This window comes from Rhinolophus hipposideros, assembly GCF_964194185.1.
Source record: "Rhinolophus hipposideros genome assembly, chromosome: 4".
In the NCBI taxonomy this organism is placed as follows: Eukaryota; Metazoa; Chordata; class Mammalia; order Chiroptera; family Rhinolophidae; genus Rhinolophus; species Rhinolophus hipposideros.
In genome coordinates, this window is record NC_138050.1 from 14,699,474 (window position 1) to 14,721,930 (window position 22,457).

The 22,457-nt window shown below is 33.1% G+C and overlaps 1 protein-coding gene across 6 annotated transcripts in view; it reads right to left on the reverse strand.

Annotated features, from left to right (window-relative positions):
* Positions 1–22,457, reverse strand: part of TRPC4 (transient receptor potential cation channel subfamily C member 4) — a 221,037-nt gene that overhangs the window by 151,056 nt on the left and 47,524 nt on the right. For all 6 annotated transcript variants that reach the window (XM_081046160.1, XM_081046159.1, XM_081046156.1 and 3 more), the window contains one exon: positions 15,458–15,862. In XM_081046160.1, the coding sequence (XP_080902286.1) occupies positions 15,458–15,835 (378 nt within the window). In that variant the 5' untranslated portion in view covers positions 15,836–15,862. The remainder of the gene's footprint in view (positions 1–15,457; positions 15,863–22,457) is intronic.

Sequence of the window (22,457 nt, forward strand, 5' to 3'; positions counted from 1 at the left end):
GATGACTAAACACACTGGCTTAGGCTGATGGAGAACATTCTGGAGGAGGAGATTTTGGAATATAATGAAGATTAGGAGTTAGCTTTTCAATGTTAAATTTGAGATATGGAAAATCTGGAGATATTCATTTGAGAGTCATCAGCATACGGATAGTTTAAAGTCATAAACCTGGATGTCAGTTAGCAAGTGAAAAGTGAATATAGGTGGAAAAAAGAAGTTAGAAATTTGAACCCTCTGACATTTTACATTTTAGAGGTTGAGAAGATGAAGAAGAACCAGTAAAAGTATTGAGAAATAAAAGGAGAATATGAAATCCTGGAATACTAAGGTACATATTTAGGCAAGTTGTAGCTATGATGGTTGAAGCATGCAAAAGTTCTCTCATGATTGATTCTATTTTCTTAGTAAAATAGGAAACAAAGATATAACCCGAGGAAGAGAAAGGGAGAGGAGTTGCAGACTTGTTGAGTGTTTGAAGAAAGAGAGAGAAAAATGAACTTATCATCTGGGAAAGTAAGAGAGTATATGTACCCAGGAAATGTAGTAGGCTTGCTGGGCACCACAAAGTACCCACTTGAAACTAGTGATCAAACATTTAGAGTGAAAGTAGTTGAAATGGTTATGTTTTTCTTAAGCCTTCTCTCGATAACTGAGTCCAGGCTAAACCAGAATTTACCAGGTAATATTATTAATACAACGAGAGTGAGAAAAACTTCTCTGTGGATGAGAGGCACGAGTGATAAGAGTATTGAATTTTAATCAAGGAAGTGGTATCATGAGGAGTGAAGACTTAGGAAAAGGTTAGTGTATGGGGACTAGGTGGATTGAGCAGGAAAGAAATTGTGACCTTGGAGGTAGTATAATTAATGATAATAACAATTACTGCTATGGCCATGGGAGTAGGTGGATGAGGTAAGGTGGAGTTAAAGATAATTGTTTGGGAAGAAGGAACATAGGTTAAGAGAAACCAGCGTAACTCTAGGATTATACATGTGTGTAACCAGAGAGTTTGGACAAGACCATTGTTGAGGAGTGTGACCATAAATCTGAGGCCAAAATCTTTAAGCAAGGGGAATGTAGTAAAGAATACTACAACTGTGGTGGAGTGGTTAGAGAGCAAGAGTGAACAATGATATAAAGGACCCAGTGAGGAACAAGGCCCAGTGGTTTGATGGGTGCTGCAAGAGAGACTCAGATTTCAGTTAGAAACGAAGGGGCCGATGGACACATGTCTTATTAGGGAGATCACCGCAGGGATGATGTAGATGCCTGATCACTGCACTGAACACCTGAAGCTGAAGCTTAACAATAATGAATGTCAACTACAATTTTATATATGTGTGTGTGTGTGAGTGTGTGTGTATGTATATATATATATATGTAAATATATATATACATGTATATATATGTAACTACATATATATAGTTACAAGAAGTGGAGTACAGCATTAGGAATAGAGACAGTGGAAATGTAATGGCTGTATGTGATGTCAGAGGGGTAGTAGACTGGGGGAGGGGGGTTATCACTGGGTGAAGGATATTAACGATACATGTCTATTACATTGTTTTGTACACCTGAAACTAATGAAAATAAATAATTAAATTTTTAAAAAAAGAAACAAAGGGGCTTGCGATAATGTTTATTTTCCCCTTGAAACTGCTGCACATATTATGTTAGATATATCCTAGACAATTTACATTTTTGTTACTGCTGAATATGTTCTTTTTTATAAGTATATATTATATTAGTTTGTATAATTACATATTCATATATAATAACAAATTCTAATTTGTTGAAGCTAGTGTTAATAATGTATAAACCAACTTCTATTACTGTCTAAAATGCATTTGAGTCTTCTATACTAATATTTTATAGAATGACTTTCATAAACTTTGCAATTAATTATAATTTGCAGATTACATTTTGTTTTTATGTAGACAAATTATCTGAGTACATTTTTTATCTCTTCTAGTGTTTATATCTTTTATTTTTACTTAGTGTTGTTCAAAATAGAGCCTCTAGTAGAGTGCTATATGGAAGAAAAAATAATGAGAATCCTTGTTACTGATATTCACAAGAATGTTTGCAATATTTATTCAGAGTGATATAAGATATAGGTTTGGGGTAGATTTTCTTAAACAAGTTAAGGAAAATTTTTTGTCTATTCCATTCCTGGTTTGCTAAGTTTTTCTTTCCCCTATGTGGATGGATATAAATTTTATCAAATGTATTTTTTTAATCTAGTGATATATATTTCCTTTTACTTTACTTATTAAGATATGAGTTATACTGATTTTTCTAATATATTACTTAAATGTTTGCATTTACATTTTTGATAGGCCGTAATCTTTCCTTCTCCTACTGTCCTCTTCTAATTTTGATGCCAAGATTATACTAGTTTCATAAAACTAGAAATGTTTGTGAAAGATTAGAATAATATGCTCCTTTAATGGTAGGGCACACCTGTGTTTTTCTCCCCCCATCATTATAGCTTAACTTTATTACCTCATTAGGTGTATCATTTATTTGAAATATTTTTCCAGGTTTTAATTATTGTGTAAGTTTTTATTATAAAGATTGTTAATGATAATTTCATCTCAATAATAAAATCTATCAGTCTTTTTCCCCCATCATTGCTCAGAATAGCCCCAAGCACCAATTCATTAAAATAAGTCACCAATCTATGATAATGAATGCCATGCATATCAGATTTTGTATAAGCTAAATATCTGCTTTACTTTTAAGCTCAGAAAGTCTTGCCCACATGCAAACCTCTAGCTTTTTAAAGAGATTTAGTATTCACATCATATTTTAAATTAATTACAACATTATTTATTTACCGTGTTTTCCCCAAAATAAGTCCAGGTCTTATATTAATTTTTTCTCCAAAAGACGCATTAGGGCTTCTGTTCAGGGAATGTCATCCTGAAAAATCATGCTAGTGCTTATTTTCCGGTTAGGTTTTATTTTCGAGGAAACATCGTAATCTATGTAGAATTCAGTTGTTATTTGATATTTGTTTACCCCTTGATAGATTTTAAATCTTTTAAATACCATTGTGGTGATCATACAATATTTTAATTAAAATTGTACTGTAATTTACTTAATCACCTCCATTTTGAATACATGAAAGAATGAGTGATTAAGTATGAATGCTGTTTTTTTCTTTGGTTTTGTTTTCGCTAAACATTGTTAAATTGCTTTTCCAAAAGGATTCAGTTCCAACAAAAACAAAGATTTTCACTATGGAGTATAAAATATTCAAGGTTGCATAATTTGTTGATTTATTATTCAGTGTTAAATAGAATTATTTTTATCAATTTTTGTCATGATTTATAAATTTCTCGTTTCTATATACCTTCGACTTTATTTTAATACACACAAAAATACGTATTATTAAATTACTACAGAGATAATCTTGAAATAAATGAAATCTTTCCAAGGTTAATCATTCCATCTTTCCAAAAATCACTCCAAGGTTAATCATTCTTTTTCTCTGATAATATTTACATATGTATATATATAAATTTGGAGTGTGCTCTATATTTTTGTAAACAATTACAGGCTCTTATGGAAATATTGAAATTGCTGCAAGGAAGTCTGCATGCTTTAGATGGAACTTCAACTTTTGAAAATGTGGTGAAGATTCTCAGAACATTATATGTCACTTACAATCCTACACAGCATCGTGGTACAATAGAAGCTAAATTTAAAATATGTACATATTCCTAGAAGATTTCATAACAAAGGTATTAATAATCTTGTTTTCATTCTGATAATGATCTAAATCAGAATTGTTACCTTAACTAAAGTCTGTAAGCTCTTTGATGATCAATTACATCTTGTCAGTGTTCTTTCTGTGATGAATTTTCACAAGTGATGATGGGGATTTTTAATTTTCTGTATTTATCCATCTACCATCTATTTGACAAACTATTACTTAATACCTCAGATGTACATCATATTATGTAGAAAGAAACAAGACTAAGATTTGATTTGGTTTGGAGAGTAATTTATGCCTAAGGAATAGACTGATATTTATAAGTATGAGAGGAAAGTGAATCTACAAACACCATCACAGTACAACAGACTGAAAAATGATTTACATGCACAACTAATAAGAGTTTTTATATTTATATGTTTGTCATCACATAAAGGAACCAATTAAAGGGAAAAAGCTTTATTAAGAAGAATTAGCAAATTAAAGTAAATGATGGTAGCCACATGATCTATCAGTATCACAGGCTGTACTGACTGTATTGTTAAGTATGGTGGAAAGGGGAGGCCGAAAAACTTAGTCTTTCAGAATTAAAAATACAGCTACAAAACTATGGCGTGTGACTGAAATAACTTGTTTCTCAAAACTTCTCCTCAGAGACTGCATAAAAATAACTGAAATAACACTTGGAAACATTCTAGGAATTGACAGTGTGAAGCTAATGAGAAAAGACGTGATAAGTCATATCATCCATGCAGCAGGCTTTCTAGGCAAAAGAACAGAGATGGACACCCCTCCTCTTCCTAATGGAATGGGGGTTTTCTGGCTACAGCTAAAAGAAAATATCACCTAGATTTTTGACTGGATGCTGAGAAATGCAAGTGAGAAAGGAAATCATTTTTGTTCTTTCCTCCATTTAGTTCATTTAGCAGTAAACTTGAATCTTCAAATACAAGAATAAAATACTTCAGTAATTTATGAGTACTGTAACAACCAGCTAAGAGATTTCTTAACCTCTATTTTAATGTGTCAAAAAATATATAGCAGGATAGGTGAAGGGACAACATTCTAGTAGAAGAAAACATTGGGGATTAATTCATCACCTCTCCTGCCCCAGATAAAGTCTCAGGGAAAATCCAAATAAATTCCCACTACAGCACTAGCTATAGAATAAAAAATGACTTTCCCCTGCTCTTTGCTGTTCAGATTTGTGACAAATGGAATGGATTAGCATTATAGTAATCTTAAAATATCATTTTTATCATTTTGCTATACAATCAAATAAAGAAGAAATCCAAAAAGGTGTAAATCATGGTGGTTCATAAATTTTGTTTGCTTTTTTTCGGAAACTTTAAATCTGAATTAGGTGACCTATAAAAGACGTATTTCTACCAGTTAATAAAATCATATAATAATGGATAAATATCAAGGAAACTTGTGACTTTATGGTGCCTTAACAAAACCTCTGCTAATATTGCAGAATACAAAAACTATAAACTACTGAAAAATAAAGAAAAGTATAAAGTATGTGATTATTATTTTCAAGTTCATGCTAGATGTTTAAAACCAATACATGATTTTTTAAAGTCATCAAATATTCATCAGGTAGCAGGCTTTTCCTTAAGTGTGATCGAAACAACCTTGATCGGCTTTACCTCATCTATTAAAAGAGACAGTGTGACTTAGGTGAGCAGATATCCTGCATTTATTCTGACAGTGTTGAATTTTAAAGTCCTGTCTCTCCTGAAAACATAACCCTTAAAATATCCCCGTGGGAATGTGTTTATTCTTTTAGAGGTCATCTTCAATCATTTTCCTTTATAATAATTTTTCCTTTTCTTTCTCTTTATTCAGAGTCAAACTACATCTTATTTGCTAATTAAAAACATGTTTAGATTATAGTGATTTAGACTTCACTGTAGACTTAGAAGCCTGGTCCATTTCCAGTCTCCTGACTTTTAGATACCTCTGAGGTAAAAATATTCAAGCTTCCTGGCTCCATTCAACCTCTCCTAGATACACAACACTCCCAATCATTATTTGGGTATCTAGAAGTCTTTCCTCTGAGTTTTCATCACCGGAATTCAACAAATTTGTCCAGAGAGGTCTTCATCAGCATATCTGAAACCCAATCATAACTTAGAAGCATGACGCAAATGTGAATCTTTAGACATATATCAAATTATCATACTTGGTTCTGAAATGAATGATGATAATGATGCTAATAATAACAATACTAAATCAGATGTAAATACACTAGGCACCTTTTATGAAATATTTTAAATTTCTAATTCTTACAATAATTGTGTGAGGTACCATTTACCCTTGTTCTGTTTCAAGTTAAATAACACCATTGGGTCACAAAAGTAGTATTGAGTGGAGCTAGGACTTGAATTCCTATCTGTCTGATTCCAAACCTGATCCTTTTCTACCATGAAACATTTCCTCTTATGTGAAACAAAGCCTTAAAATTTCATATTTATATATATTTTTTTCCTTGTTCCACAAAATTTTAAGGCTGGAACTAAAGTGATGTTTATGACAAATATTTCTATTTGATTCTAGACAAAAACTGAATTGTAAGGCTGGCTCAAGAACAAATAACCTCGGTAATCTCAGGCAAGTTTTCTGAACTTCTCCAAGCTCCACTTTTCTCGTATCTGTATAAGGTGATAGTTCCAGGAGTCAGTGTGTGTTTGGGAGTGGACAGGTGGTGAAGGTGATATCAAAATGCTCCTTAATTCTCTCTGATTTCAAAGTTACATATTGAATTCTTATTTTTTAATTGAGTAATTGAGTGAAACAGGCAGCCTAGTTAATGGTTAAGCAGAACACGGTATAATGACATAAAGTTCATCCAAAACATGTGCTTCTAGAAGATAAGACTTAATGAATACTACCTGTAAGTCAGGCATTAAATTTAGGCTAAAAAGCAATAAAATAAGAGTACATTTGAAGCGTACTTTCCTAAGGCTGCTAATTTAAGGTCAGGCAAAGAATCAAAACTCCTCAGATGATAAAGTATTAATGAGCTCTGATAATCTAGGATGAAGTCTGTAAGGGAAGCAGGAATTAGCAATATGTAATTTACCAAGTAATTTTTATTTTATTTTAAGCATTTCATTGATAAAGCTAATAGTTATATGTATGCAAAGCAATTTCATATCGATTCCATTTAGAGTGAAGAGTATATATCACATTATTGTACACACATGCAAAAATCATCTAATATACAAATATATTTTCCCAAACACACTGAATGCTATTTTTATGCATTTTTACCATCTTCATAGAAACACGATGGTATTGGTCTCTTTCCTCTTTTATTGCTATTGAGTTTCTTCAAATTTTGTGCCCTGTTTAATCTAACATTAATATTTCTCAGACCTTAGACACTATACACATTCCCACAAAAATATAGATGTAAATATAATTGGAAAATCAATGCTGTATAGAAAACAAAACAAATGAGGATGCATATTATATGTTATTATTTTTATTTGTCTTAAAGCTGCAATTTATTTCTAGATCAGATTCCTTGAGGACAAGGGCTCCTTTGTGATATTTTAACAATATTTTGGTCACAGTAGTTAGCCAAGAAGATTTTAAAGATAATAAAGAGAAGAAATGAGGAAATACATGATTCCTTTATTGAAACGTTGCTCATGCAACCTATTCCCCTAACTTCCTGTCTGTGTCTTTATCTTGACTTGTTCTTGTTGCTCCGCTGCAGTGGAGTTGGAAAGGAGCAGAAGCAGAGATTCTACATCAAGAATAATATCGTGTTTCTGTACGTGTGATTGTACCTGGTTATCTGATAGACTCTCTTCCAAACCTGAGACACTATCTCTGATTTTAAGAGAAGCAGTTCTATTTTCAATTACTTATATTATGAAGGGTTGTGTATACATGTACAAACGTGTGCGTTTGTGCATATGTATGTTTGTGTGTATTAAGAAAGAAGGCAGATATAAAGAAAAAGTAAGTTTGGGTAAGATTCATTTTATAACATAAGGAAGAGAAAAATTACTAATAGACCTCAGCAAGAATTTATGGGATCTCTAGACCCTTTTATTAAATTTAGTCAACAATTATCGAACACATGCCATGCATTAGCAACTCTATTGGGTATATATAGGAGAAGGAAAAGAAACTAATATTTATTGAAGAGATGAGAGCTGCTTTTTATTGTATATAAGTAACAGGATGTTAACAGGATCAAATTCTGCAGGTACCAGTTGCAGTAGATGAGAGATTCCAGAGTTCAAAACTCTTGAATTCCTCATACAGAAGTCTGTGGTCTACTTCAATAATTCAAAGGATGGCGACATTGGAGATAGCTGATATATTGTTTGAGAAGGATTTCATTGTAGAAAAGTGAAGTTGGGCTGGGAGTTACCTCTGATTCCATCCCCCAAAAGGAAGTGAGAGATCACTGCCTACCTAGTTACCTCAACTCAAGCATGGGTGCTTTAATGGGACCACTGTGGGACCCAGAAGGCTCCCACAGGAGTTGGTAACTCCATGCTTAATATATGACTAGTATGCTCTTTTACTTTAAACCCCTCTCTCTCATGTCTCCCCTCCCAAAATCACACACACACACACACACACACACACACACACACACACACACACACACTTAGTATACTGAGGGAAAATGAGAACACTGAGTTGGGCTACTATGTCTATAACCTAAGAGTGAAAGGTAAATATGTCCAAGGCCTGTAAGGACCACCCCAATAAATACATTTTAAAGGGAGGATATAGAAATGCATTCATAATTGAAGTTTTACTATGTGAAGTCTATTCCTGTGTAAATGCATACATTAGTAAGATACACACAAATGCGTGCATATATATATGAGTGTATGTGTACTGCAAGAGGTATGAAGAGGTATACAGCGAAGAAGAGGTATATTTAATTCCATCAAGATTTCATAATTTATCTTACACATAAGTGATGAAAAAGATTTGTGTTGTCTGCAAAATAACCTTCTCCAGTCTGGAAGGCAGGGTCTGTCTCTAGAGTCTCAGCTACCAGGTCTCAGTTCAAAACCAACCAACTTGGTCAGGTCCAACCACAGGATAACACTGAATGTGCATTGCTTAACTTGTAATCTTCTGCACACTTGTTCCTGTGTTCTACCCACCTCCCTCTTCCTAGCAGTTTCTCAGTATGACAGCAGTGTATTCTTCTCACTACCAATCCCTTCCTACTACCATCTAGGAGAAACTGAGGAAATTGGATACCCAGTTTTGTTAAATCAGCAATTTTAAATCACTTAAGATGTGGCGAGGAGCCTCTGTCTGAAGGAATTTCAGGACGTTCCTATGGAGTCAAGGAAGTGCAGAGACCTTTCTATGCTGCTCCAGGACCAACTTTTACTCCTTGATTACAGCAACTTCAGAAGAGATTGCTGAACATCTGATGCCCAAAATAACCCGGAAGTTTGGCAAAGGTCATGAAGACAGAGGATTTACACTCAACTCTCCCATTCAATTTCATGGGCTTCAGTTTCCTTATCTTTAATGGTTAGGAGTAACTGAGAAGAATCAATTAAATAAATGTAAAAATATATACTGGGCAATCAAAATAAATAAAAAAGATTTGTTGCAGTCCCTACTTATATACTCATGCATACATTTCTCAGTGAACTCCTTTTACGTAGTAGTGACTGCTGAGACAAATGTTGAGCAAATATTCTAAGGCTGTTTTTGAGGTCAACAAGAATGAACTCTGCAATTCATTAGCAGAGTCTCCACGGGTTGCTGGAGGGGAGAAAGACAGTTTAAGTCCTTAGTTACAGATGTTGGCTTTGAGCAAGTTAATTTCTCTTCACAAAATGGCAATAATGAAAGAACTTACCACAAAGGTTGTTATGAGGCTAAAACAAGACAACAATGTAGACTGGTCTCCAGAGAAGCTCTGGTACATTGTAATGCTCAATTATGGTTAACAATTTTTATTATCCCATGAACTCCAACTGCTATGGTAGAAAGTAATAGAAACTTATAATGCACATTAACCAATTAGTTTTTTCAAATTATGTATTGTTTTTGAGGAAAATTATTCCAATATACTGCTAATTGAGGATTCTCTGATATTTTGGACAAAGGGAAACACATATAATAAAAAGTCTAAACTTTGAAATAATTGTTTCTAATTTATACTTATTCATCATGATATCATTGCATTAAAATTTTACATTTATCTGATGTTACTAGTGTTGCTTAACAATTAAGCCTGTTTCTCCAATTCAAACAGATCTTTCACTATACTTCCACTAGATTCCAGAAGGAATGTTACAAATAGGTTACACATATGAGGGGGTGAGAATATTGCAAAGTTAAACCCACTTCATTCACCCATCATGCTCTCATTTAAGGGAAAGGAGGTTATGCATCCAGTTGATAGATTGGCAACTTTTACTCACCCAAAACCACTCCCTCCTTTTGGGTGGGTGTGAACATTCTCTCAGAAGGCTACATTCTATGTTGGCTTAAAACTCACAGTTTGGAATTATTGTTAAGTGTTTCTAATACATGATTCAAACAATAATAACTTGGAACATCGACATAGCTAGAAGTTAATCGATACAGAAAATTATTGCATACAGAATAAGCGTAGCAATGACAATGAGAGCACTCTTTCTTTCCAAATGCTTGAAAAAATTGATACTTGAAAAACAACATTTAAAATTCTATACTTCAAAAATCCTCATTTTCTTGTGTTTCAGATGTTAAAGCAATTAAATTTTACTTTTCTTGACTCTAATCAGAGAATAAGCAAATATATAGTAAGCTGAAAGAAAACGGCATTTTGAAAAGAGTTACAAGACATTCTAATCATAATGTGTATTTTGTAATATTCCCAATTATATTAACACCTTATCTATTCGATTAATTAAAATTGTTAAATGACTCACTGTTATTTCTTAATGATTAATTTTTCAAAGTGTTATAATTAAGGAAATTCAATTGATATATTGCTTACTAAGACACTATGTTATTATTTTAGCTTTAATCACAAGATTTATAATGGATTGGAGAGATTTACTAAATATAACCCCCCAAAAATTTTCCACCAAATCCCATATTTGAAAGATTAATTTCACTCTCTCTTATTTTAACGTAAACTCATTCTTCAAAATAGCACTAACACATCGCAATGCATTTGTTTTGAGGAACGTTTAGCCTTATCAATGCACATATGCATTTTTAATTCAATTAAAATTAGTAAATATAGAATGCTCAGATGGGATCAAGGTAGGGGGACTTACATATACTGAACTTTCTGAGTGCTAGCCACTGAAGTGTGTTACCTATTTAATCTTGAATCTCCCTGGTGAGCAAGGACTATAATCCACTTGTTATTTATGAGACAGTCAAGGCTCAAAAGACTAAATGCTTTGCCTGCCTGAGATTATAAAACAGGATTTATATACACATTTTTCTCTCAACTCTTTTCACTTTATCTTATTCCTGTAATTCTCAAAGAAAGAAAAAAATGTAATAAATATATTAGTGGAATTGGGCAACTCTCAAACATTAAGCACCACTTAATCATTAGCATTTAAGAGAATTAATTGGAATCTCTTAAAAGCTAGGATAGCATAGTATAGTTCAACACACCTAATGTAAAATGTACAACTATACGTATTGCATAACTTTCACCATCCTCTAAGGCAGCTGTTCTCAGTACTGTCTCCACCAACAGCAGTTAGTATCACCTCGGTACTTGTTAGAAATATAAGTTTCTAGGGTCCCATTCCAGACCTGCTGTGTCAGAGCCTTGTGTGGTGGAACAGAGCAATCTGTGGTTTAACAAGCCCTCCCCGTGAGTCTCATGATAGTGAAGACTGAGAACCACTATCTAAGTGAAAAACAGAAAAGAAAGTTCTGTTTCTGATAAACACTTATTTAAGTAACTAAAATCGAAATTGGATCTGGCCTTAGAAGACCTCAAAGAAAGGTCGGCTGGAATAATTAAAAGTCATGTAACCAATCAATTGACTGAAAAGGGGTTTAATAAGTCACTCTCAGTTATTTCCTACAGAGAAATAAGGTACTAAAAAGGTTAAAGAAAAGCTCAATAAAATCATCAGAGAATGTCAGAGTAATGATCCTAGCAAGGCAGCAGTCCCAGTAAAAATACATAATGTTCCATTTTCCTGCTTGGAGTAAAGAACCACATGTTCTCTATGCTGTCTACTACATGAAAGACATGAACTATTTCTTTTTCCATTTTTTTATAATAAAAATAAAACACTAAGAACTTAATACCCTGATTTATGAAGGTCTATGTTAAATATGGAAGGAAATATTTAATGATCAATGACCAACTGGCAAAACATAAATATCTTCATTAGATGCATTGAGAAAAATCTTCTAATATACTAACAATCATAAACATTTAAACAATATATAATGCCAAGAAGAGAAAATGTCAGTGATAGGAAGAGAAATTATTTTATTTGCTTCAGGGTCCTCACTGTCATTTATATATCAATCCCAGACCCCTTTCTTAAATCCAGAATTTCTAGTTTCCCCCTAGATGTCAGTTTCAATAAATTGAAAACTGAGTATATCCAATCAGGTCTCATCAACGTTTTCTCATAGCACCTATCTCAGCTAATGGAGTTAAATTTACCCAGGTACAAACCCTGGGAAATATTCTTCTTCCTTTTTCTTCAGGCTCTTCTCGGGGTCCCTCATGCCCTCCACCCAGTAATGTTTTGTATTTACCAAATCCAGTCCATTTAAATTCATAATTACCTGAGGATTTACTTCTTTAATCTTTTCCATTGTGATCACTTTTATTTATAGTCCCATGCTATTTTTCCTTTCTCTCCTCACAACTAGACCTTCAGGCTCTAGAGAACAGGAACAATGTCCCCTCCTCAGTGTTCATCCTAAGGCCTGGCATAGTAAATATCCTCAGGTTGTCCCCTGGTGAATGTGCTGGATGAGTATACTAATCTGAAATCTCTTTTGACTTCAGGATGCCTTCAAACACTGCATCTTTTTCCAGAGAAAGAAATTACTATGTGAAAAACTTGTAAAAGAAGAATACATATTCTGATCTACATTTATCACATTTTAAGTTCTAAATAAGTGTTCTAATAATGAAATTTGCAAGGTTTTATATGAGAATCCTCTTTCTTGATTTATTTTAAGACAAGTTATGTTTATTTTGTCCACTTGGATATTATTGTTTTCAGGTTTTAACACTTAGCTTCAATGAAGTCAACAAAATCAATGGCAATGTGTCCCAGAGTTTTTAGGGGATACCGATGAAATGGAAAATCAGGCAAATTATAATACTAACCAAAATGCTTTCAACAATTATAAGAATCATCTGAGGAATTACAGTTTATGAGAGAAAGAATTCCTGTCTAGATCATATTTGCTACCGACAACACACTGATTTATGGAAACCTATTCCAGAAGATTTAGCTGTACTTAGGAGGTGTATTATCTAAGGAAACTACAGATAAACAAAGCTCTAACTGGGGATTTGGCTGTACCCCCCCAGCCCAGAAGACACCTTTTGTGTGTTGTATATTATATACTATATACATTTCATGTTATAACAACCCCATTTTTATTGTACAAAATACCAGGATCTCAGAGGCATATTGAATTGGCTCTCTCAAAATTATAAAGTTCAAAAAAAAAAAAGGTATAATTTTTGTTTATTCTCACTGCCTTCACTGAAGAGGAATTCTAGAATGTACAAATAGAAAGGGAAAATTCTTGGCCAGAAAGATACAAGAGAAATCTTCCAGAAACACATGACCTGGGATATTTCAGACTCTTGGCAGATTGCGAACCTTTACTGCCTTTTATTAATAATCAGGGTTCAGATCAAGTGCCTCTAAGGAGCCAGGACCTACTTGCGAGACAAGAGTTTAGCTCAAAAGTTGAATGTCTTCCAACAAACACTCTCATAATAGCAGATATCTTCTCCAGACACCAAATTACTTGAGCCAGCACAAATGTCATTGACTAAAGAGACATTGAAATATGTGGCCAATGTTCTCTAGAAAATAGAACTAAGAAGGTTATTTAGTAATAAATGTGAAAAACACATTTAATAGCAATTTTGGTCTAAAATTATTTAGACCACAGTCACAACATCTGTGTTACAGTTGCCTATATACACATAAAACAGGAGGGTATACAGTATAAGATCACTGTTGTTAGAAACTATAAATTCTTTAGGGGTGTAATTGTGGAAAGAATTTCAAAATCACAAGATGACTGAGGAAGTAGTACTTGAAATTACACAGATAAAAACAGACTCCGGGTCACTCCCATCTAATCTCTCGTACTCCCACAGTGGTGAAAAATCAGGATATAACATTATATCAGTTGTTAGATATTACCATTACCTGTCCTCCTCTGTCAAGGTTTGTACAAGTTTAAAAGGGGAGATGAAACAAGCAAATTTTCCTACCTATACGAAGGTAACACACAGACTCTTGGATATGAAACAAACAACAAAAAGCCAGGAAAGCAACAAACAGGGAAGTATTGTCATCGTGGAGTGTTGTTTTATCAAAGTTTGGATTCAGGGAAGGGGAAGAGGGTGAATGGTGGTGAAACATAAGAACGGACCTGAGAACACAGACTTCTGACAACACAGGGAAAGCTTTTTCAGGAGACACCCAGCCACGAATTTCTTCTAATAATGGCAAGGATTCCAATAGAAGTCCGTCAGTAAAGCAAAGACTACTACTACAGCAGAGCTTGCTTTAAAAGAATGTAACATCTAACAGTCTGTCATTTGCAGAGATAGAAATTAGCACATTATCAAAGAGAGCAGAAATTGCTTGAGCTGTGATAACACACATTTCATAAGATTTTGCTTTAAAATACAAATTTTAAGCCACTACAGTACATTCAATGTCTTTGCAATGAGTCAATTAGACTTGATGCAGGGAAGAAAAGGGTTCAGTATGAGAGGAAAAGGGATCAAATAGAAAATTTAGATACACAAATCAGTAACAACGGGAAAGATCTAGACAGACAAAAAGATTCCTTATTCGTTTCTGTCTGTTTCTGATTTCTTCACTTCCTTAGTGGTAAAAACAGGAAGATAACAGGGAAAAAAACACATTGTGTGCCACTTCTGTTTATTTTCTACTGATGACATTAAGATATAGCTGATACTTTGCCATTAATAAATTTGACATTAAATCTACAGAGCTCAGTTATTCTCCAATAATCTTTTTTTAAATTTAAGTCTCAGTTTAAAAGAATCCACTAGAGTTTGCTAAAGAAAAAAATATCAAAATTAGATGATGCAGTTCATTTTTGTAAAATGTAGAATCTCAAAACAGGTAAGTAAGCAGCTTAAACAGGAAAATAATAAAATAATTCAACGCAGTACTGTTGAATGTTAGAAAATGAAAGAAAAGAGGAAAAACACCAGCATATACACATTAAGTCCCAAACAACTTTATATGTTGAACAATGTTTCCAATGTAAGAGAAAACAACATGGGTTACTTTGTTTTGATTTAGTTCTCACTAAAGGTCTGATTTGCCAGGGCAAGAGGCCCAGGTGGTGGTGGGGGCATTACTCTTGGAGGATATAAACTGTACTTAACCCTAGTTTGTTCATAATAGTTCTAATTGCAGTGCTTCTATTTCTTATCACGTGGGGCAATGTGAACATCCATAGAGGAACCTCCGATAAAAATAAATTAAAAACAATATTTTCGCATGTACCTGTTTTTCTCCACTGGGCTTTTTGTGGTTCAGTAACAGCTCAACAGCTCCAACGACTTCTTTCCTGATCGCATGTAAAAGAGCGTCGCCGACATAGACATTAAAGCTTAAGAGCAGTTCAATGAGCTCCAAGTTCTCATTTTCAATTGCAATTAGAAGAGCAGTTCTTCCAAGAGGATCAATGCAATTAATATTGATTTTAAAATAAATTTCAGCTTCCTCTAGGGATTTCTTGACGCTTGCATAATCTCCCTTTTCCACAGCATTTAAGTAGGCTTTTTCTGATGGTGAGAGTTCTGATTCTGCTCGGACTATCCTTAGAGGGATGCGGTCTCTGTAGGGGGCATTAACATTTCTTTTGTAATAGAACTGAGCCATGTTTCATGCCATGCTATTTCTTTGTCTCTGAAAGTGCAAACAAAAACCAAAAACACAAGGATTAGTGTTAGTACACTTTTTAATTATTATGCATCACGCTTAATTCACAATGATGTCAATAACAACAATAATACCATTATTGTTAGGTAATAAGAGTGTTTTTTCCTTTAAACTGGAAATAGATTTAATAATTATTAAGTTATCTACAAACACAAGTAACAAGAGGAATAAAAGAAGATTAGTATTTGCAAGTTATTTTTAAAAAGTTACTTTAAAAAGTGACATTTGTCAAAGGATAAACCAATTGATTTTTGAAAATTACTTACAGAATTTATCATATATGAGTAGTTTTTAACAGAAAACCGCAAAAATCAGAGGCTGTACCTTTTTTAAATTATTTACTTTTTTCAGTTAGACATTCAATATTATTTTATATTAGTTTCAGGTGTACAGCACAGTGGTCAGATATTTATATAATTTATGAAGTGATCCCCTTGATTAGTCTAGTTACCACCTGTCACTATACATAGTTGTTGCACTATTATTGACTATATTCTTCATGCTATACTTTACATCCTGTGACTGTTTTGTAACTACCAAGTTGTACTTCTTAATCGCTTCACCTTTTTCACCCAGCTCCCCAACACTCCTCCCTTCTGGCAACCATCAGATTGTTCACTGTATCTATGAGTCTGTTTTTGCTTTGTTTGTTCATTTATGCTGTTCTTTAGATTCCATATATAAGTGAGATCACGTGATATTTGTCTTTCTCAGACTGACTCATTTCATTTAGCATAATACCCTCATGATCCATCCATGTTGTCGCAAACGGTATCCAGTTCTAAAACTGGACCAGGCATATTCAAACGTATCATTCACTATGAATTTTGCTAATCATGGAGATGTTGTTGAGACTATGGAATATCACTATCTTGGCAAAATGTTTTTCATTTGTCATGTATTATATTCTTAATGTTAATAAGTATTTATATCAAAATTAAAATGAATTAGTGGTATTAATGTCAGTAAAATTTTTACTGAGCCTGATGAGGATGATTTTATTTTTTCTCTATGTCAGTAAATTCACTGAGGAAGATTGAGGATATTAATGATCAAGATGAGCCTAGGCAATTCAATGTCCAAAGGAAGGATTTAGGAAAGGATTAAAGAGAGAGAATTTATTCTGAACATGCTATTTTCTTAGTTCTGTTACCTTTAGATCATGAAACAATGAACTACCAAACGGGAATATATTCATTACAAATTATATTAATATTTGGACATGATAGTAAAGATATAGTTGAAAATGAGGAAATTATTTCAAGTAAATAAAAGAGCACCTTAAGACAGATTAATAAGGATAAAGTTGCTGGAAGCTATATTGATTTAGTATCATCCTAGTGATACAAATTTACTGAAAAATGTATTATGTTGTGAATATAATGTCTTTATTGCTGTTCCTGATTTCATACTTAGGATCTGAATTATTTTATTATTCTATGTCATTTGTATGCAATTCACATGTTTATTTACATATACTCGCCATATTAATTTAATATGAATGAAGCATTCTAAGTACCTGAACATGTATAGTCATCTTAACTGATCTTTTTAGATCTAAATCTTTATAAGTACATTAATCTGATCTGAATAATGCCTTAACCATAGATTAAATATGTGTTGCATTAATAAATGTGACTGTATTTAATGTAATGTTTTCAATTTGGGAAATTATGCATTGTTTATATGCTACCTCAATTTAACAGTACTTTATCAAGCAGTTAAATTTCACCCTTTGATGTCCAGATTATTCATTATGATTTCTCAACTATCTAGGTTCAGGAATTAATATGCAACCCTGTTATTTCATAATTTGTTCCTTTAGGATGTATTACATTATTTAATTAAGGTGTCTTCATAGACTAAAAGAAAGTAGAAATCCCATAATCCAAAAATTTTTTCTTAAATATTTCACATTTTATTAGTCTTGGTATTTTAAGTGTATATTATGATCAACTACACAGCATGATATAAATTTATTTTCACAATTGCAGATAGGAAGTGTTTGGAGTTCTTTAAATGGCAATATTAACTTTTTAAAGGAAAATAAAGAGTACCACCAGTGTTCAAAAATGTTAATTTTAGATGTGCAAACTATTTGCTTGAAGACTGATAATAATTTTAGTATTTCAGCGATTCTTTAACTCATTAGAATAATGAAAATAGAATTTATATTATTGTATGAGAAATATAATTTAATATTCCTCTAGTATAGTTAAAACTTCAGTAAATCAAGATTATGGTACTATATATCTCATTCTAATTTTCTGATCCTGAATGCCCATTTATGCCTTAGAGTGTCAGCCCATGTTCCCAGCACTTCTTTTCGAATTCCATGCCAGCATCAATAAGAGTATGTGAGATCAATGCTATTGCTGTCTCATTGTAATTTTAGCAGGACTCAATATAAATGTTTCATAATGATAATAACTGGAATTTACATTCTATTTGAGCAGTATACATTCTTCTCTAATACCTCATTTAGTCCTTGCATATGACTCTTGGAAAAATATATGAATATGCCTTTTTTAGAATTGATTTTGAGATTTCCTACCAATAATGCTTTTGCTTAAGACTAATGTTTGAATGCAGCTTACTCAAAATATAGATTAAAATGAAAGTATGAACACGCATACACACACACACACACAAACACTATCAGATCTTCATGTGAATTGTGACTCAGTCAAGGTGGACTCACTCAACCTAGATAATGGAAACATTGTATTCTATTTTATTTTGTTTTATTTAATTTATTATATTAAGATAGTATCAAATACAGAATTAGGTAGTAAATAGCGTTTGACTTCTCATTTTCAAAAGGCAGGATGTTGGTGACAATGAAGGGACTGGGAGACAACATACTGAAGAACTTGAGGGAGGAGAAGGGCTAGATAATGAGGAATCAGAATTAATAAAATCTATTTGACTTGATCCAAATAACTAATTGCCACAAATGTAAATTACATAAGTACACTTTTAAAAGAGTGATATTACCCTGAAACAAAGGCATTCTAGTCAACCCTGTATTTTATATGTGAACTGGGCATGAGACATTACATTAGATATTCTGTTTCTCCATCCATAAAGTGAGGTAAACAATACTTAGGAAGGAATGGGTGAGAAGAAGAGTTAGTACTGAGAAGGATCTTTTATTAACTGTAACGTTCTCTTCAATTACTTGAATTTATTTGAAAAAAAAAATATAAGAACTCACATGGGGAAGGCTATATAATTTTAAAATATATTTAAATTTTAAATAAATAAAATTTAATTATTTACAGTGGAATAGTAAAATGAGACATTGAGAGAGAGACAGAGAGAGAGGGAGAGAGAGAGAGAAAGAGACAGAGAGAGAGAGAGGACAACTCTGATGGTGAAAACCTTAAAAGAGAAAGGGAGATTATATAATTTTTCAATACATAGACTTGTCCTTCTGGATTATCTGAGATATAGAAATACTAATAGAAAGACAAAAACCAAGTTTAACATTTTAAAACTGTGATATACGAATGCAGTAGTGGTGGAAGGTGCTGATAAGTCTGATGGAATGCCTAAGCTGATACACTTATCAGCAACAGTGGGATTGCTACAAGACAGAAAGTCGGTAAAAGAAGAGGGGCGTCAGTTGAACAAATATCTTGACCTTAAGTGTGGAAATAAAAGCCTGTTCCTGGTCTTGCACTTTCAGAATGAACTTTCTGGGAGAGGAAATGGGGAAGGAGGAATGTTTTCTCCCACAAAATTACAGAACTTAACAGATCCTTCGATTTCAGTGCCCCTTTCATCACACATAAGACAGAAATGAAATGACTGCTTCTCCAAGTTAAATTTCAAATATTCAGAAGAGATCAAGGAAATGATGGCAAAAAACTTAAATCCTATGAATTGAATTTTTAATTAACAAAATTTTTGTCTTCCTTAAATGTGTTGGAGATTTAAAAAAAACGAAAAGGTGGTCAGAGCTAACCTTGACCTCAATCACAAGAGAAATTTTAAAAAATTGTCATGAGATATGAGAACCACAATTATCTAAGCAACATAAAAATATACACACGTTCCTTGACTTTTATGATGGTTCAACTTAAAAGTTTGGTTTTTCGACTTTACAATGGTGCAAAAGCCTTCGACCTTCAGTGGAAACCCTATGGCACATACTCTTCCATGATGTTGGGCAGGCAGTGAGCCTCAGCTCTCAGTGAGCCACTAGATCACAAGCGTAAACAACCAATACTCTACAGTGTGCTGTGTTGCCAGTGTTTTTTGGATATTGTGTTTTGTGTTTTATCACATCCCATCATGTCTAAAAAACATCCATCTGTGTCTCCTGGTTCTGGTGAAAAGAAAAGGAAGCTACTGCTCTTGACACGAAACTCAAAATAACTGCAGGCTAATGTAAGTGGTCTGAGCACATTTAAGGTAGGCGAGGCTAAGCGATGATGTTCAGTAGGTTAGGTGCATGAACTGCATTTTCGACTTTGATATTTTCAACTCACGGTGGGTTCATTAGGATGTGAGTCCATTGTAAGCTGAGGAGCAGCTTTACAGGAAAACAAAAGTCCTAGATATTTATATGGATCTGAAGACATATTCCTTAAAGGATAAACTTAGTTGTGCAGTAGAAAGAACAGTGAACTTGAATTGCAAACAACACAAAGGAAAGAAAATATACCGAAATCTCCACCCTTGAGTATACATTATTAAAGATACAGTGAATTTTCCCCAAACATCTTTTTGTGTGTGTGCGTGCTTTTTATTCCTAGTTCTCTGTCAAAAAGTACATATTTTCAGGGGCATTGTCATGATACAGTGAGGAAGACTCCCATTTTTTGTTAGGATACTACTACATACACTTCAGTTGGATTTTTGTACATTTTCTGGAATCTGGTATGACATAATATTTCCCTGGATAACTTATTCACAATGCAATTTGGATACTTTTTCTTGTTATTGGTATAATATATTATCTCAGTAATATTTGGCATAATATATACTGCACATAAAAGCCTCTGATTTTTGCTACCATTCTAAATTCCAGATCCTTTTCTAGCTCCTTAATCAGGATACTTTATGCACATTTCAGTAGTTGCAAGTCTTCTACCAAAAACATCACATATTGACTGAATGTTTTGTGAGTTAGCCTGTCCAACACTTAACTGCCAACATTTTCCTCTTGGCTTGATATTGTAAAAGCACAACAAAGTACTAAATTCTTTTAAAAAGTATTAGGGATATTTCTGTGAATTCCAAGAAAATGACCCTATAGTACTCAATGAAAGCAAAACACCTTTAGTAATTAAAATATTCTGACATCCTAGGATTTTAAAGGAGGAAGTCATGATTATACTTATATTTAAAATTAAAGGTCCTTATGATTTAACAAGAACCAAACTTAAAACTAAACATTAAATATCTCTATTAAAAAGAAAATACACATAGTGAGGAGAGTGGCATAGGCAAGGTGAGGAGAGTGGCATAGGCAAGGTGAAAATTTTCATTTACCTTGATTTTTATCTCATGGAATTTAGAAAACATGCTGTAGAAAATATAAATAGCAGGAAAAGTTTGAGTTTCTTCACTGAGAATTAGAAATCATACATTGATTTACTCTTTCCCTTTGAGTTTCAAAGTAAAAGATGCTCTCTCCCCTTACTCCTGCTGCTAATCCTGCTCTCTGACTTACATCCATTTCCGCTTCACACCTTAAATCTCTTTCTGCAAAATCACTCTTCTCCTCAAATTACAAATGTACTTAATTTTAACATACTTATTTTAAAATTCCAATCATGTTTGGCAATTCTCTCCTAGTTGTGATTTTCTTTGGTCTATAACTTGAAGCTCATCTCCTATTTACTTCTTTAGTATAATGAGTGAAGTGATGTTTATCACCATCCTGGAACAATTTTCTTTTCTTTAAGATCAGGCATGCCCTGTTAGTTGCCAGATGCATTCTGGCACTTTTAGAACCTTATAACAATCAATTTTTCAGAAGCCTCTAGTGACAAGCCCTTTGAAGTGAAATTTGTCTTGCCTTGAGGTCTTTTATACTCCTCTCTTAATATTTTATCTTCCTTCTCAGTAGTTCAGCCAGACTCCTTTCCTCCCATGCAAAGCTAAAATGTTGTTATTACCAGGGTTCTGCTCATGGCTCGTTTCTCCATTTGTCACTCTCATTAGTTATTCTCATCCATTATTCATTATTTAAAATTTCTAATAAAGTCCACATATATATTTTAAATATGCTATGTTTTATTTTATTTATTTTTTTATTAAATTTATTGAAGTGACATTGGTTAATAAAATTATATATGTTTCAAGTGTACAATTTTATAATATATCATCTGTATATTACACTGTGTGTTCACCACCCAGAGTCAGTTCTTCTTCCATCACCATATATTTGATTGGCTTTACCCTTTTCTACCTCCCCCAACTATGCTCTAAAATTCATGCTGTCAGACCATGACTCTCTCTTAAGTTCTAGACCTGTACTGTCCAATACAGTAGCTATTAGTCACATGTGACTACTTAAATGTAAATGAACAGACATTAAATAATGTTA